Below are 25,773 nucleotides of genomic sequence, written 5' to 3'. Positions count from 1 at the left end.
GTTCAGCAGGTGTCTCTGGCCTCCCTCCATCCCCCAGTTGTGAAAATTGAAAACGTCTCCAGGCGCTGCCAAGTGTCCCAGCCACTCCCTGGCAGCAGAACTGAAAACCAGCAGGTTGAAAAGCACTGCTCTAGAGAAAACTCAGGCACTGCTTGCTCAGAAGAAAGACTCTCTGGAAATATTTTCCCAAAGAAAGGGCTGTTTGTTCTTTGCTGGGAGTACCTGAAATTTAGTACTACAGAGATGAGCAGTTTTACTCCAGTGACTTAATTAAAAAGTCAGTTCCAGCAGTAGGATAAAGTACAAAATGGTTTACAACTTCAGAATATTTCAGAAAGATTGTATTTTGAACTCAGAGGCAGTAAATCCAAGCCTAGATTTGTGAGCGCCTGTGTCAACCTTAGACTTGCTCCCACCCACTCAGTGCCCAGTTGGTTCCCCTGCCTGTCTTCCTCTGGAATCTTGCCCTCAATGCCAATGAGAACATTTCCGTCCTCTTGTGAACCAACCACTGGTCAAATTAATTAATTAAGCTAAGTAGATTCAAGAGATATATAAGAACCTTCTCATGACTGAATTTTTCCCCCTTTGACTGGGGAGACTTCACTTACAAAAATTAAGATCCACAATTAATATTCTCCCATTAATAATTGTATTTAATACAGAAGCCAAATTTGACCACCATTTGAGAGCTACAAGCTTATCCTTGCCATAAGAACAAACTAGGCCAGACACAGTGGCTCACGCCTATAATCCCAGCACTTTCGGAGGCCGAGGTGGGAAGACTGCCTGAGCCCACGGGTTCAAGACCAGCCTGGGCAACGTGGTGAGACCTCGTCCCTACAAGAAATCAAGAAAAATTAACTGGGCGTGGGTGGCACACACTTAGTTTCAGCTACTTAGAAGCTGAGGCAGTCGGATCATCTGAGCCCAGAAAGTCTAAGCTGTGGTGGCCATGAGTATGCCATACCACTCTAGCCTGGGCAACAGACTGAGACTCTGAATAAAAAAAATGATTTTTTAAAAAAAGAACAAACTCGAACTAACCTGAAACTAAGACTTAATATAAACATTTTAGGCTGGGCTCGGTGGCTCAGCCTAAATGCTATCCCAGCACTTTAAAAGAGGCCAAAGTGAGAGGATTGCCTGAGTCCGTGGGTTCAAGATCAGCCTGGGCAACCTGGTGAGACCTCGTCTCTACAACAAATAAAAAATTAGCTGGGTGTGGTAGCGTACGCCTGTAGTTTCCATTACTTGGAAGGCTGAGGTGGAAGGATCACCTGAGCCCAGCAAGTCGACCCTGGTTGGCCATGGGTATGCTACTGCACTCCAGCCTGGGTGACAGAGTAAGACCCCCAACTCAAAAAAATATATATATACATATACATATTTTTAAAAATTACATTAAAAACAACCATACTTTTTAAAACTTTATTGATTTACCACTTGATCAAAGCATGGGATATTATAACAGTATTATACATAATATTTTTACATAGAAAACTTTACATAGCATTTCATATTATATAATTCTGCTTATTCTTTCAAAAATGTATACATCCATTGGGCAAGGAATGCTTTTCATTAAGTTACCAATATTAAATGCACTTAATCATTGTGTATAGATTAAACCAAAGTAACTATTAACTAACTTTTAGGCATTTTAGGGAAGTAAAACATACATTTTGCACAAAAAGAAGTATTTGATGCAAATATGCAGATAAAATTTTTAAAAAATTAGAACACTGAGAAAAATTACACCTTTAATAGAGTGTTTTTTTCTTTCTTTCTTTCTTTTTTTGAGAGCAAGGATTTCCAGATATAGCCATTCTTTAGAAAATTCAGCTTTGGTTACTTTGTTTCCCAAACTGCAAAGCTGTTGATAACACAACTCCAGGATTTCATGTGGGTTCAAGCTATGTTTACTTTAACACAAATATTAAAACAATTCGGAAAATGCAGTATCAAGGATCCAGCTTCTACTGAAACCAATATCCACCTGCATCATAACAACAAACATTTGAATGAGATGGTCAAACTTGTACTTGTCAGCAGGTTCCTTTAGTAACTGTAAAGACTACTAAATGTATAGCCATAATCACAAAAGGACAAAAAAAGTTTAGGGTTTTTTTGCATTTTATATAAAAGTCACCTGTCAGAGGAAAACGGATGTTCAGCTATTGTTATACAATGTCATAATGTACGTTCTTTGGTTGTACGTGAGGAGTACAAGGAAAGGTGTACTTGACTCTAAAGATGCACATCAGAAATAATATTGTCCATCCAGTTTGTTGTTAAGATGCCAAAGCTGGTGATTTCTCTAATAGATAATGAAGAAAAACAAATTGCTCAACACAGCAGTACTGTAACAAATAAAAACTTCTCTGGAGACCCAGCACATATAATCAACACTTAAAGCATTCAGAAAAAGAAATAAGGCCTTGGAAAATGCTTCACTCTCTTCCAGACTTGGTTAAGAAATGGTGTCCTGGCTCAGTGTTGCCGAGTCACACACACCCTTTTCACTCATGTTTGAGTGACATAAGCCACATAAAATAACTGATTTATTCTCAAAAATAATTTAGGCTGAATGGCTTATTACTGGAGGTAAGGGATTTCCTCTGTCACTGCTCATTGAAAAGAAAAATAATCCTGAATGGTTTTACATCTAGTTTTTAAAAAAGTCCATTGCTGGTTCAATTCAAATGCCTCATTCAGAAAATTAAATCTTTTAAAAGACAAAGTTGATAAATCCAAGCCTGAATGTTTCAGCAGTCATAAAAATGTGCACTGACACATTTCCTACCCTGCAAGAGGCAAAAATTAAAGACATGGCAGGAATATACTAGAAAAGTCTTGGAGTCATATTTGATGAAGAAAATGCCATATGGGAACCTTGGAAGGAAAGGAAAAATCACCAATCAGGGACACAGCTGTATGCAAGATATGCTTAATAAATAAAAGTGTGTCCCCTTCCTTTTATACCTTCAGCACAAATATCAGTAGAAATGATTGACTTGTTGAGGTTGTGACAGACACCAGGGAATGTGGGTTTCATGGCACAGTATAATGATGGAATGGATTCCAGGACAAGCAAGTCGAATGTGCTCACATTTTCCATTCACAGTAAAATATTCTCCCATAGTCCTTTCCTGCTAAATTATATAGCTCCTCTTTCCTCATGTATGTAAAAAATGTAAAAACCTAAACCCGCTTTTATTCTTTGGTAGAGAAATTAAAAACACTTTTTGGGAAAGAAATAAGTAGACAAGAGGTTAAAACCAAACATTTCTCAAGGTTGTTAAAACAAAACAAAATGAAAAACTGACGAAATCGGTCTCTTAGTAAAAGCACCAGAAATCCTCCTCTGGAAAGAAAAAAAAATCTGATTTTACAGGTAGCGTCCCAAACTACAAACTTCTAAGGCACCAGAGTTGACATCAATACAACCCAATTTACAGGACTAAAGCGTGTAGGTAGAAGTCTGAATGTTTTCGTCACTCCGTGTAACACTTTTTCTAATGCTCAGAGCTGCTCCAGCGAGCGGTGAATGAGGGCAGAGGATAAAGTGTGTGTTCTCTTTCTCATGGACTTACATCCAAAGATACTGCCTGCAGGCTTCGGGCCACACTCACATGCTGTCCGCTTACACACACACTGCATCAAAATCAGCTCTACTGCAGGCAAGAGTATTGCACTATCATTAACACAAGGACCTCAGAACCTAACCTTGCCAAAGAATGCAGCTCCCAGACTCAGATTAACAGAAGTGCTGGGCACGTGCCACCTCCTGCCATTGTCACAGTTCAGCTGTGCTGGTCGCTCCCATGACATCTGAATGAGGAGGTTCATAGGAGTGGCTTCTCACACAGTTATTGTCTGGCTCTGGAGGGCCCTTTAATGGGGTCTGTGCAAAGCACTGGTACTAACCATCAGTACACTCACTCTTCTGAGGAAAAAGCAAAAAGGTTTACTCAAAGATAAATGAACTCTGGTTAAACTGCTACTTCATCATTACTTCATATATTAGATTTCAGAGTGTGTGTGAAGGACAGTGTGTTTTTAACACTCATCCACAAATACTTCAAGGAAGGTTAATCATTACATTGTTTATCTTTTCCTATAGACTTTTTCTCCCCAAGTTACTAAAACAGGGAGATCCATGAGGCACTACCATTTACTTTTTTTTTTAATCTCACAAGTTCTTAATTCTAACTTAATCACTAAACTCCGCCTTCAATCAAATCTTCAATATTTTTTTGTAAAATACTTTAAAAATCACTCAGGCATAAACAAAACACACAAAAAAACCCCTTCTTTAATCCCTTCCTTTCCCCAAACTAATCTAACTATAGGGTGACTCATAACTGACAAAAACACTCAAACTTCTCTAACACACTCAAACAACAAAAAATCCCAGCATATTTTGGGTGGCAGTTAGCCGTTACAAGAATTTTATTAACGTACTCTCTAATAATCATGAACCTATACAGCTATGTTCAATATTTTCAAGGAGAGTTGACTTCTTCTGACAAACATTTACAGTCAATCAAGGGACTCTGCTAGAAAATGATGGCATTTGCAGTGACAGATTTGAAAGACTAATCAGTAAAATGGAATGACAGAGATGAAGTGAACTCCCTACCTACTGTGTTAACTGGGTATGCAACAGTTTAATACCACAAGCCTTCAACAGGAACTGTGATGGAGCCAGTGAGGCCACCCTTTTCCAGGCAGAGATCCAAGATGCTGGCTCCTTGTTCCTGTGAACCTTCAAAAGATATGGCAGTCAGAGATGGAAGGATGAATGTTCTGCAGAGCTGCAGCAGTGGCCCACAGGGGCAAGGGCTACCACACTGGTGACAGTGTTGTGGGTGCCTGGGATGGCTCTTCTGGAATCCATATCTTATACACAACACCAATCCGTAGGAAGAACTTCCGCAGGACTGCTCGGAGCTCAGGGATCAGGTCAAACTGCATAATTTCACACAAGTAAGGGTAGTACATTGAAGCATGTGCTTTGAACTTGAGGTGGGAGAGAAGCAGAGAAATAAGGTTAAACATGGAACTACCTTTTTTGTCCCACCAGTTTTTCAAAAGTGTTCTTCTCCCCCTGAATGTCTTACAATGTTGTTGCTTTTTCTTACTATTAAAAAGTTGATGTGCCAGGCGTGGTGGCTCATGTCTATAATCCCAGCACTTTGGGAGGCCGAGGTGAGAGGACTGCCTAAGCCCACAGGTTCGAGACCAGACTGGGCAGCTTGTCAAGACCTCATCTCTACAATAAATCAAAAAATTAGACAGGCATGGTGGCGCATGCCTGTGGTTCCAGCTCCTTAGAAGGCTGAGGTGGAAGAATCACCTGAACCCAGCAGGTCAAGGCTGCAGTGGGCAACAGAGTGAGACTCAACTCAAAAAAAAAAAAAAAAAAAGTTGATGCAAAAAAACCTTGCAAATGAAAACATCTTTTAATTAATTATATTTAACTACTTTTAATTATATTTGGATACTTTGCTACTAAAAGTCAATAGTTCTTTAATTTTTTTCTTTTTTTGAGTTGGAGGTTCACTCTGTCACCCAGGCTGGAGGGCAGTGGCATGCTCAGGGTCACCAGCAGCCTCGATCTGCTGGGCTTAGGCAAACCTTCTGCCTCAGACTTCCAAGTAGCAGGAACTACAGATGCACCAAAATGCCCGGCTAATTTTCTGATTTATTGTAGAAGAGAGGTCTCACCAAGTTGCCTAGGCTGATCTTGAACCTGTGGGCTCAGGCAATCCTCTTGCCTCAGTCTCCCAAAGTGTTTGGATTATAGGCGTGAGCTACCGTGCCCGACCAGCTCTTTAATTTTATAAAGTAAGTTCCTACTTCTAAACCAGTGCTTCACAATCTTTTTTCTTTTTGATTTGGAGTCTCACTGCGTTGCCCAGGCTGGATGGAGTGCCATGGCATGCTCACCACCACCCCAACGTCGACCTGCTGGGTTCTGGTGATTCTTCCGCCTCAGTCTTCCAAGTAGCTGGAACTACAGGTGCATGCTACCACGTCTGGCTAAACTTTTTTTTTTTTAATTGTAGAGATGCGTTCTCGCCAAGTTGCCCAAGCTGATCTTGAACCCGCGGGGCTCAGGCAATCCACTTACCTCAGCCTCCCAAAGTATTGGGATTACAGGCTAAGCCACTGAGCCCAGACAAAATGGTTTTTTTTTTTGAGTTGGAGTCTCACTCCATCACCCAGGCTGGAGTGCAGTGGCGCACACAGCCACCCGAGTGTCAACCTGCTGGGCTCCAGTGATCCTTCTGCCTCATCCTTCCGAGTAGCTGGAACTATAGGCGTATGCTACTGTGCCCGGCTAATTTTTTAATTTAGTGTAGAGATGAGGTCTCGCCATGTTGCCCAGGCTGTTCTCAAACCTGTGGCTCAGGCAATCCCCACACCTCGGTCTCCCAAAGTGCAGGGATTACAGGCTTGAGCCACTGTGCCTAGCCTGCTTCACAATCTTAATCCTCTCTTCCCACATTAAAAATCACCATATGTTTCTAACAGCACATGTGTGATTTTAACTTCAGCGTGTCTCAACTGATAAAGAAAAAGCCCTAATATCCTAAGGCATCCATTGTCTGTAATGAATTAGCTTCTCTTCAACGCATCTAGACTGCTGCTAGTCATGAAACCATCTTTGGGAGAACTGAGAAAAGAGCCACTTCCAACTCTGAGTGAGAAGTCAACCCAAACCTATGTCCTAAAGGAGACTACAAAGTTTACTTGTTTATACCTTTTCGTCGTTTATTTTGAGGGTTTTAGTTAGAAGTAACAACAAGAGACTTGTCCAGGCCTCTCGATGGCTTTCTGAATTCACCGTGATGAAATAGGCAAGAGCTTCACTGCACACACTAGAATTAGAGAGGGAGGAGGCAGATTAAACAACTGATTAACATCTCACATTTGGGGGAGAACTACTTATTCCTGCAATGAGTAATTAGTGACCATCCACTCTGTGCTAACTTGGAAAAATTACTGAGCCTCAGGTTCTTTAGCTGTAAAATAGAGAGAAGTAATTGTCCAAACTCAGAGGTTGTTGTGAGAATTACATGAGATAGATATGTTAAATGATAACTTAGCTCAGACCTGGCATGTGGCTAAGGTTGGGCTGAATCAATGTCTGCAGCATAATAAGCACACAAAAAACTTATATTCATAATGATGTAACTTTCTTTCTTGCCTCACAATCACATAATTCCTTTTAAAAAAAACATGTTATGCTTCAAAACTTGACATTTATGTATTTCCTTTAGAGAAATTTTATTTTTATTTTTATTTTTGTTGAGTCGGAGTCTCGCTGTCATCCAGGCTAGAGTGCAGTGACACACTCATGGCCACTACAGCCCTGACCTGCTGAACTCAGGCAATCCTTCTGCCTCAGCCTTCAAAGTAGCTGGAGCTACAGAGGTGCACCACCACACCCGGTTCATTTTTTAATTTATTGTAGAGACAAGGTCTCACCAAGTTGCCCAGGCTGGTCTTGAACCTCTGGGCTCAGGCAATCCTCTCACCTCCACCTCCCAAAGTGCTGGGATTACAGGTGGGAGCCATTGCACTTGGCTTAGAGAAACTTTTTGAGACTAGGTAAGTAATTCTCTTGGATTTAAGATTTAAGTTGAAATGAGTCACTGGTGTCCCTTTTTTTTTGAGTTGGAGTCTCACTGTCACCCAGGCTGGAGTGTAGTGCCATGCTCATAGCCACCACAGCCTTGACCTGCAGGGCCCCGGTGATCCTTCTGCCTCAGCCTTCCAAGTGGCTAGAACTACAGGTGTGCGCCACCATGCCCAGCTAACTTTCTGATTTATTGTAGGGATGAGGTCTCACCAAGTTGCCCAGTCTGGTCTCAAACCTATGGGCTCAGGCAATCCTCTCACCTCGGACTCCCAAATTGCTGGGATTATAGACATGAGCCACCACGCCCGGCCTACTGGTGTCCTTTTAATTAACTAATTAAATTAGTTTAAAGTTTATGACTTGTTATATATTCCTATTGTAAGACAACTAGTAAGCATATAAAATTATAAAGGAGAAAAAAAATCATAAGATGAAAATACATAATTCTAATGGACACATGACAATAGTTCAGCATATTTCCTTCCAGATTTTTTCCCTAGAGTTTTTCCCTAGCTACCCAAGAGGCTGAGGTGGGAGGACTGCTTGAGCTCAGGAGTTTGAGACATTGTGAGACCCTGTCTCTGAAAAACAAACCAAAAAAATCCACATTGCTGAAAATAACAAACAAATACAGTTTTGCATTTGCCTCTTTCTTTTTTTTGGTAAAGTCTCTTGTATTAGAGCAAGTTTCCACATGAAGGAAAATTATTTTTTAAAAACTTTATTTTTAATGGCTGTAAATATTCCATTATATATATCATAATTTAGTTATCCATTCCACAATTGAACTGTTTTATTTTTGGAGTCGAGGTCTCACTATATGGTCCAGGCTGGAATGCAGTAGCACCATCATAGCTCACTGTAGCCTCAATTTTCTGGGCTCAGGCGATCATTCCACCCTAGCCTCTCGCAGCTAGGACTATAGTCACACACCCAACTAAATTTTTGGTTTTTTTATAGAGACAGGGTCATGCAATATTGTCCAGGTTTGTCTCAAACTCTGAGGTTAAGCAATCCTCCTGCCTTGGCCTCCCAAAGTGCTGGCATTGCAGGCATGAGCCACCATGCACAGTGAATTTAACTGCTTTAAATTTTTTCTCCTTACAAGTTTGTAATGAATATTCTGTGTAGGAATCCTGGCTCCTGTTTCTAAAATATTTTCTGAAGTAGATTCCACAACAGTGGAATTACTGTGTCCAAGATAACGAATATAACCCTGCCTGCTTTCCAGAAAGATCCTGTCACTGTATTCACCAACCAGCTATACAGGAGAGTGTATGTCTCATCACACAGTTGCTGTCACTGTGTGTTACTGTTTTTAACTCTCAAAGAGTAAAAGGAGCCTCAGACATCGGCATCTTGCTATACCCAGGAAGCTGGGTGGCCAAGACCTACTTTTCTGGCTGGAGCTTTCTCACTGGTGAACCACTATCTCCCTACTATGCGTTACTGCATAAATGATGTAGGCACATCCTGGTATCTGTATGATTCTAACACATTCCTCTTAGAAAGAAAAAATGGGAAGTTAGAGCTGACAGCAACTCTGAAGACAACACAGGTCTAAGAGGGACAGTGACCTGCCCAAGGTCACAGGGCTCCAGCCAGGGCCAGGGCTGCCCGTGTTCTGTGCCTTGAGGAAGACTTATGAGTGAAACCGATGAGGCCTTGCCCTCTTCAGGGAATTAAAAAAAGTAAAATGGAAGAGTCATCAAAAAGAAGAAAAAAATAAAAAGGAAAATAGTATGTGGGTACTTCTCTCCCATTTTTTTCTTGAGTTGGAGTCTCACTCCATCACCCAGGCTGGAGCGCAGTGGCACGCTCACGGCCACCACAGCCTCAACCTGCTGGGTTCAGGTGCTCCTTTTGCCTCAGCCCTTCCAAGTAGCAGAACTATAAGTGCACCACCATGCCTGGCTAATTTTTGGATTTACTGTAGAGACGAAGTCTCACCAAGTTGTCCAGGCTGGTCTCGAACCCCTGGACTCAGGCAATCCTCTCACCTCCGCCTCTCAAAGTGCTGGGATTACAGGCTTGGGCCACCGCACCCAGCCCTATTTTTTTCAATACCCAATATTGTTGGGATGCACTTTGCAGATGACAGTAATTTAATCAGAAGTCAAACTTCTTACGTTAAAAGTCGCTGCTGTATTTCTTCCCAGGAATCCCTGCGGTTCTCATCAACATACATTCGAAACAGGATCCTCAAACAACAGGCTAGGCTGCTGGTTTCTTGTTTTAGAAGATTGGGTTTAGACTTGCCCTTAAAACCTAGAGATCAGAGAGTTATTAAATAGTGCACCATTCTAAGATAATGCTGAGAAATCCTAAGGGAACTAGTAATCCAGTTACTTTAGGAAATACTGAAAATCTCATGTTTAATTTTTTTGAGTTGGACTCTCACTCTGTCATTCAGGTTGGAGTGCAGTGGCATGCTTATGGCCACTGAAGCTTCGACCTGCTGGACTCAGGTGATCCTTCCGCCTCAGCCTCCCAAGTATCTGGAACTACAGGTGCACGCCACCAACCCTGGCTAACTTTTTGACTTATTGTGGAGACAAGGTCTCCTCAAGTTGCCCGGGCTGGTCTTGAACCCTTGGGCTCAGGCAATTCATTCACCTCTGCCTCCCAAAGTGCTGGGATGCATGAGATACCGTGCCTAGCTAATACAGTTCAATCCTGATATCAGAAGAAGGCAGTCATGACTCTCTACAAATCATCTTCTGCATAGGACACATTTAATTCCTCAATGGCCTGGCTTGGCTCAGTGGCTGGTGAAGTAATTAGTTTCTTCTCAAATGTTATAGGTCTAGCATTTCTCTAAGTTGCAAGATTTTTTTTTCTCCACAAAGCACATATAAGAACACATTCTTTTTTTTTTTTTTTTTTTTTAATTCGGAGTCTCACTCTGTCACCCAGGCTGAAGGACAATGCCATGCTCATAGCCACCACAGCTTTGACATACTAGGCTTAGGCAAGCCTTCCAACTCAGCCTTCCAAGTAGCTGGAACTACAGATGTGCCACCACACCCGGTTAATTTTTTGACTTATTATAGAGGTGAGGTCTTGCCAAGTTGCCCAGGCTGGTCTCAAACCCATGGGCTCAGGCATCCTCTCACCTCAGCCTTCCAAAGTGCTGGCATTATAGGCATGAGCCACTGCACCCGGCTGCTTTGTTTTTTAAAAATGTGTTCTTAGGCCAGGCAAGGTGGCTCACACCTATAATCCTAGCACTTTGGGAGGCTGAGGTAAGAGGATTACCGAGGTGAGAGGACTGCCTGAGTCCAGGAGTTTGAGATCAACCTGAACATCTTGGTGAGACCTCACCTCTACAATGACAATAAAAAAAAAATTAGCTGGGTGTGGTGGCACGTGCCTATAATTCCAGCTACTTGAAAGGTTGAGGCGGAAGTATCATCTGAGCCCAGCAGGTGAAGTCTGAGGTGGCCATAAGCATGCCACTGCACTCCAGCCTGGGTGACGGAGTGAGACTCCAACTCAAAAAACAAAACAAAACAAAAAACAAGGAAAAGCAATACCAATAAGCTAAAGAGATGTGCAAACTACTCTTACAAGTAAAACCTTATTATAAGCAAAGACATAAAACACTTGAAAATTCTAAAGTCACTGAGAAAATGGCATTCTTTCATTGTGGGTTAAAATAGGTATGTGGGGGCCGGGTATGGTGGTTCAGCCTGTAATCCCAGCACTTTGGAAGGCTGAGACAAGAGGACTGCCTGAACCCAGGGGTTCGAGACCAGCCTGGGCAACTTGGTGAGACCTCATTTCTACAATAAATTACAAAAACTAGTGGGCATGGTAGTGTGCATCTATATATAATTCCAGCTACTTGAAAGGTTGAGGTGGAAGGATCGGCTAAGCCCAGTCGGTCAAGGCTGTGGTGGCCGTGAGCATGCCACTGCACTCCAGCTTGGATGACAGAGTGAGACTCCAACTCAAAAAAAAAAAAAGGTATTTGGGGACAAAATTAAAGTAATGGTAAAAATAAAAAAATAATGTGAAGTGCCACTTTTGTACAAAGTTCAAAATAATAAGAATCCTACCACAACCCCTAAAAAAAATATACATTTTTTTTTTCTGAGTGAGAGTCTCATTTTGTCACCCAGGCCGGAGTGCAGTGGCACACTCATGGTCACCACAGCCTCGATCTACTGGGCTCAGGCAATCCTTCTGCCACAGCCTTCCAAGTAGCTGGAACTACAGGCATGTGCCACCACACCCAGCTAATTTTTTGACTTATTGTACAGATGAGGTGTCACCAAGATGCCCAGGTTGGTCTCGAACCCATGGGCTCAGGCAATTCTCTCACCTCAGCCTCCCAAATTGCTGAGATTATAAGTGTGAGCCACCACACCCAGCAATATATACATATTTACCTTCAGGACTTGTATATTTATTTTTGGAACCTCTAGAGCCTCAAAAATGTACGAATGCTTGCTGTTTCTCCTAGACTACCACACTTTTTATTGTATCATATTTAACTTTTAATTTAGTGTAACGTTTCTTAGCTTGTTAGATCAACTCAACTCTCTATCAATTTGTCTTTTCTTATTTTTTTTTCAGCCAGAGTCTCACTCTGTCACCCAGGCTGGAGTGCAGTGGTATGCTGCTCACGGCCACCACAGCCTTGACCTGCTGGACTCAGGCGATTCTTCTGCCTCAGCCTTTCAAGTAGCTGGAATTACGGGTGCACGCCACCATGCCCAGCTAATTTTTTGATTTATTGTAGAGACGAGGTCTGATCAAGTTGCCTAGGCTGGTCTCAAACCCTTGAGCTCAGGCAATCCTCTTGCCTCGGCGTCCTAAAGTGCTGGGATTACAGGCTTCAGTCACTGTATCCAGCCTTAAATTTGTCTATTTTTTTTTTAGTTGGGAGTCTCACTCCATTGCCCAGGCTGGAGTGCAGTGGCATGCTCATGGCCACCGCAGCCTCAACCTGCTGGGCTCAGGTGATCCTTCTGCCTCAGTCTTCCAAGTAGCCGGAACTACAGGTGCACACTACCATGCCCTGCTAATTTTTTGTTTATTGTAGAGATGAGGTCTCACCAAGTTGCACCGGGTGGTCTCGAACCCATGGGCTCAGGCAATCCACTTGCCTCAGCCTCCCAAAGTGCTGGGATTACAGGCTGAGCCACTGAGCCCGGTCAAATTTGTCTTTTCATCAAATGCTTTTTTTTTGAGTTGGAGTCTCTGTTGCTCAGGTTGGAGAACAGTGGCACACTCATGGTCACTCCAGTGTTGACCTGCTGGGCTCCTACGATCCTTCCACCTCAGCCCTCTTCCAAGTAGCTGGAACTATAGGTGTGCGCTACCACATGTGGCTAATTTTTTTTTTTTTTTGAGTTGGAGTCTCACCCTGTCACCCAGGCTGGAGTGCAGTAGCACGCTCACGGCCACCCCAGCCTCAACCTGCTGGGCTCAGGCAATTCTGGCTAATTTTTTTTTTTTTGAGTTGGAATCTCACTCTGTCACCTAGACTGGAGTGCAGTGGCACGCTCACGGCCACCCCAGCCTCAACCTGCTGGGCTTAGGCGATCCTTTCCCTCAGTCTTCCAAGTAGCTGGAACTACAGATGTGTGCTACCACACCTGGCTAATTTTTTGATTTACTATAAAAATGAGGTCTCGCCAAGTTGTCCAGGCTGGTCTTGAACCCATGGGCTCAGGCAATCCTCTCATCTCAGTCTCCCAAAGTGCTAGGATTATAGGCATGAGCCACTGCACCCGGTCTATTTTTTTTTTTTTGAGTTGGAATCTCACTCTATCACCCAGACTGGAATGCAGTGGCCGCTCCTGGTCACCGCAGCCTCAACCTGCTGGACTCCAGCGATCCTTCCGCCTGCCTTCCTAGTAGCTGGAACTACAGGTGCGCGCTACCAAGCCTGGCTAACTTTTGATTTATTGTACAGATGAGGTCTCGCCAAGTTGCCCGGGCAGGTCTCAAACCCACAGACTCTGGCAATCCACTCACCTCAGCCTCCCAAGCATGGGATTACAGGCTTAGCCACCGAGCCTGGCCCATCAAATACTTTCTAAGCATCTACCTCGTACCTGTGTTCTTGGTACTGGGATGACTTCTAGCCAGCATTTCCCTTTTATTCCCTCAAACATGTAGATATCTGGTAAATTATCCGAGCTACGTTTAAAATTTCAGGCATTTCCCAAAGATTCTAATGTTTTAGCATGGTGACCAGTATAGCCACCGATCCTATCTGCTGTGTGGTCTTACCTGCTCGCCAAAGGACAGTCCGCTGCTCGTAATTGGAGTTGAAGGCCTTTGAGAATGAGTGGGACTCTTGCAGGCAGTCTAGCAGCTTGAAAAGGTGCTGGGAAGACATGAACTTATACATGCCCTGATCCTCCGTCTCTATGTGGATATCTGCATCCAGTGTGTCTTGCTAGAGGACAGAGGGTAGGAGAGCGAAGTGAAGATGATGGAGTGCTCTGGGGCACTGTGATCGCAGACAATGGCAGCCCTAACTCTCCAAAAGCCATCTTCTCTATAAGACACACTTCATTCCTCAACACTGTACTACTTCCGTTTAGACTCATGGGCTAGTGAGCAGCACGGTAACAGCAGGCCTGGCTGGCCAAAGTTCCAGGAGTTTGTGTGTCTTCAACTATGTCACTACAGGATTGCATTCTTCTTTATTTTTTTTTGAATCGGTGTCTTACTCTGTTGCATGATCACAGCTCACTGTAGCCTTGAACTCGTAGGCCCAAGTGATTCTCTGGCCTCAGTCTTACCACCATGCCCAGCTAATTTTCTTTTTTTATGATTTTGGTAGAGATGAGATATCACTATGTTGCCCAGGCTAGTCTTGAACTCGTGAGCTTAAATGATCCTCCTTGAACTCGTGAGCTTAAATGATCCCAAAGTGGCAGGATTACAGGAGTGAGCCATCATACTAAGCCACACATTCTTCCCTTTTTATTTTATAAAGAAATTTAAAAACGAGAAAGTAAAAATGCAGTATGTGTGATAAAAGGCGAGAGTCTCAAAAACACTAACTGAAAAACAGAAGCTGGTAAGAAAAGCCCAAGTAGAATCTTTAGTCTTAATAAGGTGATTACTGAACTTAATAAAATCAACAATTGTGGGGCTGGGTGTGGTGGCTCATGCCTATAATCCCAGCACTTTGGGAGGCCAAGGTGAGAGGACTGCCTGAGCCCACAAGTTCAAGACCAGCCTGGGCAACTTGATGAGATCTCATCTCTACAATAAATCAAAAAATTAGTCAGGCGTGGTGGTACATACCTGTAGTTCTAGCTACTTGGAAGGCTGAGGCAGAAGGATTACCGGAGCCCAGCAGACTGAGGCTGCGGTGGCTGTGAGTGTGCCACTGCACTCCAGCCTGGGCAACAGAATGAGACTCCAACTAAAAAAAAAAAAAAAAATCTACAACTGTGTTTACATATGTGAAAAAAAAATGTATGTATGTATTTAATTATTCTTTTTTCTTTTCTTTCTTTTTTTGTAGGCACAACATTCCAGCAAAGGAAAAAAAAAAACCTTTACAACATTATGACTGGTCAGGATAGCTGTCATCAAAAAGTCAAAAAACATCAGGTGTTGGTGCAGCTGCAGAGAAAAGGGAATGCTTCTATACTGTTGGTGGGAATGCAAGCTAGTTCAACCTCTATGGAAAGCAGTGTGGTAATTTCTCAAAAAACTAAAAACTGAGCTTTCATATGATCTAGCAATCCCCCTCCTGGGAATATGCTCAGGGGAACATAAATTGCTCTACCAAAAAGACATCTGCACATGCATGTTTATTACAGCACTATTCACAAGAGCTTTACATGGAACCAACCCAGATGCTCATTGAAAGGGACTGGATAAAGAAAATGTGGTATATATACACGATGGAATATTATGCAGCCATAAAGAAGAACAAAATCATGTCCTTTGGAGCAACATTGGTGCAGCTGGAGACCATCGTTCTAAGTGAACTAGCATAGAAACAAAAAAATGATTATCGCATATTCTCATTCATAACCACTAAACAGTGAGCACATGAGCACAAGGGCAGTAACAACAGATGCTGGGCACTGCTAAAGGAGAGAGGAAGAGGAGGGGAATAAAGGGCACAACCACTCACTGGGTGCCATGTCCACTATTGGGAGGAAGAAGGCTCACGAGAAGCCCAAACCTTGCCTTCATGCAATATACTTATGTAGCAAATCCTCACACGTACCCCATGACTCTAAGATAGACAAAAAACAAAACAAAAAATTATATGAAATGCTAGAAAATTTTATTGCATATGCTATCTAAACTCTGAGACATAATTAAGAATTTTACATTTCTTGAGACCTCTATGATTATACCCATTCTCCTTATAAGACAGAGGTTACAAAAGAGAAGAATGTACAATGCATCCCAAATTGAGCTATAAAGTCAACACAGGCCTTACAAAAACCCCAGCTGAGTTCTTGCAGAAACCAACAAGCTGATCCTAAAATTCATATGGAAATGCAGGTGACACTGAATAGCAAAAAACAAAACAAAACAAAACAAAACAAAAAACTTGAAAAAGAGGCACAAAGTTGGAGGACTCACAATTCCCAACTTCAAAACTTACTAAACTGTTAAAACAGGCTGGCTCGGTGGCTCAAGCCTGCAATCCCAGCACTTTGGGAGGCTGAGGCAGCAGGAGTGCTTGGGCTCAGGAGTTTGAGACCAGCGTAGGTAACATAGCAAGACCTTGTCTCTATAAAAAAATTAAAAAGTTAGGCAAGCATGCCTGTAGTCCCAACTACTTGGGAGGCTAAGGTGGGAGGAGTGTTTGAGGCCAGTGGTTTGCGGCTTTGGTGAGCTGCGGTCATGCACAGAGAGCCCAACAGTGTAATAATACCAGCCTAAGGACAGACACATATCAGTGGAACAGAATGGATAGTCCAGAAATAAGCCCTTTCATTTTTTTCCACTTTGTTTTATTCTGCAATTCATATATTATCCAGTTTCACATTCTCACAGGATCATCAATGACAAGAGCCACCAAGTCTACCAAGTCTGCAATGGCAAGACGGTCACAGCTGCAACTAAAGGGAAAGCGCTGACATGCTCACAAAAACAAAACAACATTGCACAAAGTTTCCTTCATTTCATTTTTCTTAAACTAAAGCCTGACACCAAAGCTCACTGCTGAAGAATGGAAACCCTTTTCTTCTTCATGCCTGAAACTAAACATTAAACTTATCTGACAGAAGCCCTTTCGTTTACGGTCATGTGATTTCCAACACAGTTGCTAGAAACATCCACTGGGGAGTGAACAGACTTTCCAACCAATGATGCTGGGATAAGAAAGAAGCTGAACCCTTACCTCCTATCTTATAAAAGAGTGAACTGGGACAGGTGCAGTGGCTCATGCCTATAATCCCAGCACTTTGGGAGGCCGAGGTGAGAGGAATGTCTGAGCCCACAGGTTCGAGACCAGCTTGGGTAACTTGGTGAGACTTTATCTCTACAATAAATGAAAAAATTAGCCAGGCGTTGTGGCATGTGCTTGTAGTTCCAGACACTCGGAAGGCTGAGGCTGGAGGATTGCCTAAGCCCAGCAGGTCAAGGCTGCGATGGGTGTGAGCATGCCACTGCCTTCCAGCCTGGAAGACAGAGTGAGACTCTGACTCAAAAAAAAGAGTGAACTGGGCAACCCCTTTGGGTCCTCTCCCGCTGTGGGAGCTTTTCTGTCCTCTCAATAAATCCAGCTTTCTCACATTCTGGCCATCCATGTCCCTCATTCCTCCTGGGCACGAGATAAGAACCCCAGCCTGAAGAGTTGCAGAAGGTCATCAGAAAAAAAAGAAAAAAAAAAGTGAACTAAAAAATGGATCAAAAACCTAAATGTAAATGACCAAATTATAAAATCCTCTTTTTTAAGTTTTAGAGACAAGGTCTTTCTATGTTGCCCACGTTGGTCTCAAACTCTTGGCCTCAAGTGATGATCACCCTGCATCAGTCTCCCAAAATGCTGGGATTACAAGCATGAGCTACCACACCCAGCCCCAAATTATAAAACTCTTTTAGCACAGCCCTAAATCTTGGGAATCTTAAATTAGGCAATGCTTTCTTAAACTGGACACCAAAGACACAAGCGACTAAAGAAAGTTGGGTAACTTGGACTTCATCAACAAAAAAACTTTTTTTTTTTTTGAGCTAGAGTTTCACTCTGTCACCTAGGTTGGAGTACAGTGGCACTCGACCTGCTGGGCTCAGGCAATCCTTCCACTTCAGCCTTCCATGAAGTACAGCCATGTGCCACCATGTCCAGCTAAGTTTTTGTAGTCTCAGCTACTTGAGAGGCTGAGGCAGAAGGATTACCTGAGGCTGCGGTGGCTGTGAGTATGCGACTGCACTCCAGCCTGTGCGACAGAATAAAACATCAACTCAATAATAAATAAATAAATAAACAAGTAAATAAATAAATAGGGCAACACTACCATTGTGTAGATTTTTCGTACATTGTTGGTGGGGATGAAAAATGGTTCAGCCACTTGAAAAACAGTTGGGTTGTTTTTCAAAAAGATAAACCTAGAGTTACTCTATCACCCAGCAATTCCACTACTAGGTATATAACCAAGAGACATATGCTCACACAAATGTTCATAGCAGTATTATTCATAATAGCCAGACAGTAGAAATCACCCAAATGTCCATCAACCGATAGATAGATAAACAAAATGTGGCAAATCCAAACAGTAGAATGTTTCAGCCATATCCAAAAAGAATGAAGTGATACATACTACAGTGTGGATAAACCTGGAAAACACTAGGCTAACTGAAAGAAGTCAGACACAAACGTTCACATGTTGTATGATTCCATTTATATGAAATGTCAGAATAGGTAGGTCCATAGAGACATAAGGTGGATAAAGGCTGCCAGAGCCTGAAAGGGGGGAAAATGGGGAATGACTGCAGTGATAAGAACATTCTCGAATTAGACAGTGATGTTTGCACAACTGGTATTGTCTGAAGTGCTGGAGTTTCAGCCCGTGGCATAGGATTACTGTCCAACTTCCGGACCCTCAATTCTCTATATTTTCAAAACTCCCTTGTATATACAAAACCCAAAGGTGAATTTCTGAAGAAAACACTGCCATCTCTATATATACATTTTCCCTCTCAGTTATTTATGGGTACATATATACCAATTATGGGGAACAGTCCCTGTGATAAATAATACTTTTGAGCAGTGGTATGATGGTGAACCCACTCACCATAAAACAAATACAGCTCTGGCTCTGATTTTTCCTGCTTGCCAATTTCTGTGATGTAAAAAACTCCCACCGAAGCCAATTTCAAGCTACCATACGCATCACTGAATTCAGGGCTGTGAAGTGACCAGCACTGGACAGGGTTGGAGCCAGTCCAAGCCAGCTCCATCGCACCACTGCATTGGAGCAGCCTCCCTGAGGACAAGAGCGCTCTTCTAATCCTGCTGTTCTTACCTGGGCAGCAACCATGTGCTCTGCATCTTCCTTTTTGCTCGTTGCAGGGTAGAACACAATATTGTCAATGGTCTGTATCAATTCCAGCTGGACCACACACTTTATGAGGAGGCTGGCAAACAGTTTCTGATCTGTATTAGATGATAAAGACAAACCCTAATAATGATTCTGCCAATACTGAGTAAATACTCACGGAGCTCCCACTGCATGCCAGTCACGACTTGACACTGTGGCACAGCAACGAATAAACTGGGCAGAAAACTCCCTGCTCCCATGAGTTGACAGACAATAAGTAAAATATTTAAGCACAAGATACAGCACTTCACATGATGATGATGTAAGATGGAGAGAAAGATAGGAAGTAACTGGAGATTTCGGTTTAAATAAGCTGGTTAGGAATGGTCTCTGTGAAAATGGGATGTTTCAGTGAAGACCTAAAGAAGGTAAGATAATCAACTATGTAGTTTCTGTGTCTGCCAGCAAGCTTTTCTGCCACCTGGTGGGCCATTCCTACAGGCCAGCTCTGGCCTGTGCTCCAACAACAGATGGTTTTGGGTTCCTGCAGTACCCAGCCTCTTGGAGGCCAGAACCTGTTCTGAATGGACGTAAGAGTGGTTCTTCAAAGTTCGTTGTTTCCGGATAACCTTCTGGGTATCTTAAAGGTAGTAGCTGCTTTCTGCATTTTCTACTTATTTCTTTTCAATTAAAAAAAGAATAGGCTGGGCTCGGTGGCTCAGCCTGTAATCCCAGCACTTTGGGAGGCCGAGGGGAGTGGATTGTCTGAGCCCATGGGATCGAGACCAGTCCAGGCAACTTAGCGAGACCTTGTCTCTACAATAAATCAAAAATTAGCCAGGCATGGTAGCGTGCGTCTATAGTTTTGGCTACTTGGAAGGCTGAGGCGGAAGGATCGCCAGAGCCCAGCAGGTCGATGCTGGGGTGGCCATGAGTGTGCCACAGCAATCCAGCCTGGATGACAGAGTGAGACTCTAATTAAAAAAAATAATAAGCCAGGCTCGGTGGCTCAGCCTGTAATCCCGCGCCTTTGGGAGGCTGAGGTGAGTGGATTGCCTGAGCCCGCAGGTTCAAGACCCGCCTGGGCAGCGAGACCTCATCTATACAATAAATCAAAAAAAAAATCAGTCGGGCGTGGTAGTGCATGCCTGTAATTCCGGCTACTCGGAAGGCTGAGGTGGAAGGATCACCGGAGCCCAGCAGGCGAGGCTGTGGTGGCCGGGAGAGGCCACTGTACTCCAGTCTGGGTGACCTAGTGAGACTCCAATTCAAAAAAAAAAAAAAAAAAAAAATAGAGATGGTATCTCACTATGCTGCCCAGGCTAGTCTCGAACACTTTGGCTTCTCAAAGTGCTGGGATTACAGGCGTGAGCAACTGTACCCAGCCCCATTTCCTACTTTTAGATCTCTTAAGAGTGGTCTTTTACCCCTCTTAGTGGTTAGCAACCTTGGACTAGTTAACAATTCTTTTTTTTTGGGTGTTAGAGTCTCACTCTGTCGCCCAGGCTGGAGTGCAGTGGAATGTTCACGGCCACCCCAGCAATGACCTGCTGGGCTCCGGCGATCCTTCCACCTTAGCCTTCCAAGTAGCTGGAACTACAGGTGTGCGCTACCAAGTCCAGCTTATTTATTTATTTATTGTAGAGACGAGGTCTCACCAAGTTGCCCAGGTTGGTCTCGAATCCGCGGGCTCAGGCAATCCACTTGTCTTGGCCTCCCAAAGTGCTGGGATTACAGGCTGAGCCAACGAGCCCAGCCAACAATTCTTTATATTGAATTTTCCCTGTTCAAACTAGCAGTGTGGTTTCTGTCTACTGACTGACTTTACCATCTTTGTGTTTTTAATCTCTGGGGGCTCAAGGGTGGCCCTTGTCAAACACTTCATAAGTGTTGACTGATTTGACAATAGCAAAAGTAGAGAGTCTGTCCTCAACATACAGTTAGAGAATCAGAATGTTGAAAGCAATAAAGATTTTACTGATGGAAACAAGTTCAAGTTTCTGAAACTGGTTGTGAGATTTTATACACATACAACAATTCTCATAAAGAATGTTTAAATTTTTAAAAAATACAGTGAAACTGCAGCAGATGTACATTCAACTTATGCCAATTCACTTAAAGCACTGTGAACTACAAATAAAAAGAAAGAAGAGAAACAATACTAATAGTGCAAAAACTCTGCCTGCCTGGGCTTATGTCCAGGGGAGGCTGAGCTGGGAGACTGGGAAAAGCAGGTACGGTTTCCTGGAGGGAGTGGAGGGGACAAGTCCCAGGCACTGCTCACTGCACTGAGAGTAGTTCTCCTGCGGAAAGAAAGACGTAGCCGGGTTCGGTGGCTCAGCCTGTAATCCCGCGCCTTGGGAGGCTGAGGTAAGTGGATTGCCTGAGCCCGCGGGTTCGAGACCCACCCGGGCAACTTGGCGAGACACCTCATCTCTACAATAAGTCAAAAAATTAGCCAGGCGTGGTAGCACGTGCCTGTAGTTCCAGCTACTTGGAAGGTTGATGTGGAAGGATCGCCGGAGCCCAGCAGGCGAGGCTGCGGTGGCTGGGAGCGGCCACTGCACTCCAGTCTGGGCGACAGAGTGATACTCCAACTCAAAAAAAAAAAAAACAAGAAAGAAAGATGTATACTTGGCCTCTACACACGTTATTTGGAGCTGATGAAAGAGAAGAGAACAGTCTATCACAGGATCCTGGAGAGGAACTGGTTGCAGCAGTTACTGAGGGTCAGCACGTCAGTTCCAACATGGTGCCGCTTTTATTGATTTCAAGAGTGATGATTTTCATTTCTTCTAAAGAAAATGGTGACCACATACTGCTTTTGTCTAATGCACTGCTGCAAAAGTTAACTTTGGTATTAACATCTACAGTCGGGTGTACTGAGGACAGGAAGGCACTGCTGAAAGGCACACAACGGGGCACAGACTGTTCAAAGGGCCAGTATAACCGTTTATAAGTTCTATTCCCCAGGCTGTCAAAAGTGAATCTGAATCTCAGCACTATTACAAACTGGCAAGTCACGTCATCTGCTTAAGCCCCAGTTCCTTCAAATGTAAAAACAGTACCTCTTCAAAGGCTAGTATAAGGATGAAATGAAATCACTTACACGAAACACACAGTACAGTGCCTGGCACATTACAATGATTAAAACCTACTATTAAAAAATTAGACAGTAAAACACACCACAAATGACGAAAGAGACAAACTGGGCAAAAGCAATTTGAAATTTATATCCAGAAAAGGGATTTCCAGTATATAAGGAGCTCTTTCAATAAGGAAAGGAGAAACAATCAATGCGAAATGAGCAAAGATTATGAACAGAGAAAAGTTCACAGAAAAGAAAATAGAAACGGTCCTTCAACACATGAAAACCTGCTCAATTTCACTCACAATTAGAAACTTACAAATTAAAATTACTCTAAGGTTACCAAGTTTCATCTAGGTGTTCCCAAAGATCATGTAAACAGGCACAACCTTAATAGACAGCAATCTAGAAATATCTGCCAAAATGGCAAACGCACTTATGCACTGACCTCACAACTGTCTTTCTAGGAATTTATTACATAAACTCACAAATGACTTATGTATCAAGTTATTCAGTGCAGTTTTCTTCCTAACAGCATGATTAGAAATAATATAACTGTCCATTAGTAGGAACCCAATTAAGCAAATAAAAGTACATCTACATATTGGGATAATAGACAATAGTATCATATATACTACAGTATAAAAGAATGCGAAAGCTCCTTATATACTGATTCTGAATGATCTCTAAGATGTATTATGTGAAAAAAGAATAATGCATAGTATTTCATAATTTTGCATAAAAAGGAAAGAATTAACATGTACTATCTGTATGTATGTATGTATGTAAATGCCTTTGTATTTCCTTGCATATGGATAAAATGACACTGGAAAAATATAGGTGACATTGGATGCCACAGGGAAGGGACCTGGCAGACTGAGGCATAGGGGTAGGAGAAGGCTTATCATGTTTATCCTTTTGTGCCTTCTGAGAATCAGAATTACGTCAACATTTTACTTATTTAAAATAATAAAAAAGTGGCCTTACTTGCATATGGTCTACCCTTCCAGCTGTCGTCTGTTGGGTTAGAGAGCTGGCTCTGGCCTCTCTCGGAGGCATTTTTGTCTATGCTGCTTAAAGACTGGCGGTCCAGATCCACATCCTAAACGTAAACCACAGAGAAACACAATGCTCACCTTTCTTCACTATAATCCAGTACCTAGGCAGAGAGGTGCTTGTTTGAACACAGCTGGTCTAGCTTGAATTTAAGTGCCTTACTCAGTTCAAAGTAAAATTATACTACATGTTTTTAACAGCACTTTTCATAGGCTGCAATGGAGAGATTAAGAATTCAATTCCCATCTATAGTTCCAGCTACTTGGAAGGCTGAAGTGGAAGAATTGCCTAAGCCCAGCAGGTCGAGGCTGCGGTGGCCGTGCGCATGCCACTGCACTCCAGCCTGGGCAACAAGAGTGAGAATGCAACTCAAAAAAAAAAAAAAAAAAAAAAAGAATTCAATTTCCAGCACTTTGGGAGGCTGAGGTGAGAGGACTGCCCAAGCCCATGGGTTCAAGAACAGCATGGGCAATCTGTCAAGACCTCATCTCTACAATAAATAAAAAAAATTAGCCAGGTGTGGTAGCAAGTGCCTGCAGTTCCAGCTACTTGGAAGGCCGAGGTGGAAGGATCGTCTGAGCCCAGCAGGTCAATGCTGAGGTGGCAGTGAGCATGCCACTGCACTCCAAGCCTAAGTGACAGAGTGAGACTCCAACTTAAAAACAAAAAACAAAAAAAGAATTCAATTAATCACCAGGCACAGTGGCTCACACCTGTAATCCCAGTATTTTGGGAGGCAGAGGTGAGAGGGTTGTCTGAGCCCAGTGGTTCAAGACCATCCTTGGCAACTTGGTAAGACCTCATCTCTACAATAAATTATCATCTCTACAATAAATCAAAGAATTAGTCGGGTATGGTGGTTCCTGCCTATAGTTCCAGCTACTTAGAAGGCTGAGGTAAAAGGATCACCTAAGCCCAGCAAGTCGAGGTTGTGGTGGCCGTGAATGTGTCACTGCACTCCAGCCTGGGCGACAGAATGAGACTCTAACTCAAAGAAAAAAAAATTCAATTATTTCTCCTTTCATTAAAATTTCACATTTTTCTATTCCAAGTTAGAGACATTTCTCTATAAATTATGATCTAATAATAAGGGTGACAATTTTATCATGAGATCAAGTTAAAAACAAATCGGTAGTATAGTAACCAGTTTTTTTTTCCCACTTTTTTTTTTTTTAAGTTGGAGTCTCACTCTGTCCCCCAGAATGGAGTGCAGTGGCCGCTCCCGGTCACCGCAGCCTCGCCTGCTGGGTTCAGGTGATCCTTCCGCCTCAGTCTTCCAAGCAGCTGGAACTACAGGTGCGTGCTACCACGCCTGACTAATTTTTTTTTTATTTATTTACTGTAGAGGTGAGGTCTCACCAAGTTGCCCAGGTGGGTCTCGAACTCGCGGGCTCAGGCAATCCACTCACATCAGCCTCCCAAAGAGCTGGGATGACAGGCTGAGCCACCGAGCCTGGCCTTTTTTCCACTTTTAGTAACTAGTGTTTTTTCTTCCACCCCAGCCTTACAAGAAGCCAGAACTACAGTCACACTCTACCACGTCCAGCTAATTTTTTTATTTATTGAAGAGATGATATCTTGCCAAGTTGTCCAGGCTGTTCTCGAACCCATGGGCTCAAGCAATCCTCTCATCTCGGCCTCCCAAAATGCTTGGATTACAGGTTTGAGCCATCATGCCCAGCCAGTAACTAGTTTTTTTAAAAAGTTGACAGCAGAAGACAGAGTTAAAAAAACAGTAAATGTGCTTCATTTTTCAGTTGCTGTATCCCAAATGTCTTTTAAAACTGAATAGGCTTGGAGTTATTTGGGAATAGAAGTTAAAATTCAATTCTACCCTGTAAAACAAAGTATTTAAAGGCAAAAATTTTGAAATAGAACCTTTGTATGTTGCGTTACACAATAAATAAAAAAGAACTACCATTCCTTTGGTGGAAAGAAAGCACTATTTATTTAAGAGGGCAATAAACAAGGATAGTTACACCAAAGTGCTATTTGTAACAGTGAAACACTAGAACTGACCAGCACCCTATAATATAGGAGAATTCACTAAAGAAATTATAATAATGTGCAGCCACTGAAAAGGCTGTTCTCAAAGAACAATGGACAATAAGAAAAAGTGCCATGGAATTGCTATTATATGCCAACTGATCCTTCATTTTAAATACATGTGGGCCTACGAGGTGTGCAGTCATATAGAGAAAAAGCTAGAAATATAAGTGGTGCTTTTCACTGAGTGAGGTGACATTTTCTTAATGCTTTTCTGTATTGTCTTAAAAATGTTATAAAATAAGCATATATTGTTTTTAGATCCTATAACCTTTTATTTTTATTTTTGAGTTGGAGTTTCACTCCGTCACCCAGACTGGAGTGCAGTGGCCACTCCCGGCTACTGTAGCCTTGACCTGCTGGGCTCCGGCAATCCTTCCGCCTCAGCCTTTCAAGTAGCTGGAACTACAGGCGCGTGCTACCATGCCCAGCTAATTTTTTGATTT

The 25,773-nt window shown here is 42.8% G+C and overlaps 1 protein-coding gene across 2 annotated transcripts in view; it reads right to left on the bottom strand.

Moving 5' to 3' along the window:
- Positions 1-1,417: 1,417 nt before the first annotated feature.
- The window catches only part of ARFGEF2 (ADP ribosylation factor guanine nucleotide exchange factor 2), a 94,344-nt gene continuing 69,988 nt past the window's right edge, over positions 1,418-25,773 (bottom strand). Inside the window, exons 31-36 of one of the 2 annotated variants that reach the window (XM_021714395.1) lie at positions 23,213-23,327; positions 19,123-19,253; positions 13,901-14,069; positions 9,784-9,922; positions 6,773-6,890; positions 1,418-5,025 (exon numbers count right to left, since the gene is read on the bottom strand). In XM_021714395.1, the coding sequence (XP_021570070.1) occupies positions 4,849-5,025; positions 6,773-6,890; positions 9,784-9,922; positions 13,901-14,069; positions 19,123-19,253; positions 23,213-23,327 (849 nt within the window). In that variant the 3' untranslated portion in view covers positions 1,418-4,848. Of the gene's footprint in view, positions 5,026-6,766; positions 6,891-9,783; positions 9,923-13,900; positions 14,070-19,122; positions 19,254-23,212; positions 23,328-25,773 lie in introns of those variants that run through there. The other variant, XM_008061932.2, reaches the window with a different exon arrangement.

This window comes from Carlito syrichta, unplaced genomic scaffold (genome assembly GCF_000164805.1).
Source record: "Carlito syrichta isolate Samal-C Ts95f unplaced genomic scaffold, Tarsius_syrichta-2.0.1 Scaffold305642, whole genome shotgun sequence".
In the NCBI taxonomy this organism is placed as follows: Eukaryota; Metazoa; Chordata; class Mammalia; order Primates; family Tarsiidae; genus Carlito; species Carlito syrichta.
Note: the sequence above shows the minus strand (reverse complement) of the source record. Positions and strands in the feature narration are given on the sequence as shown.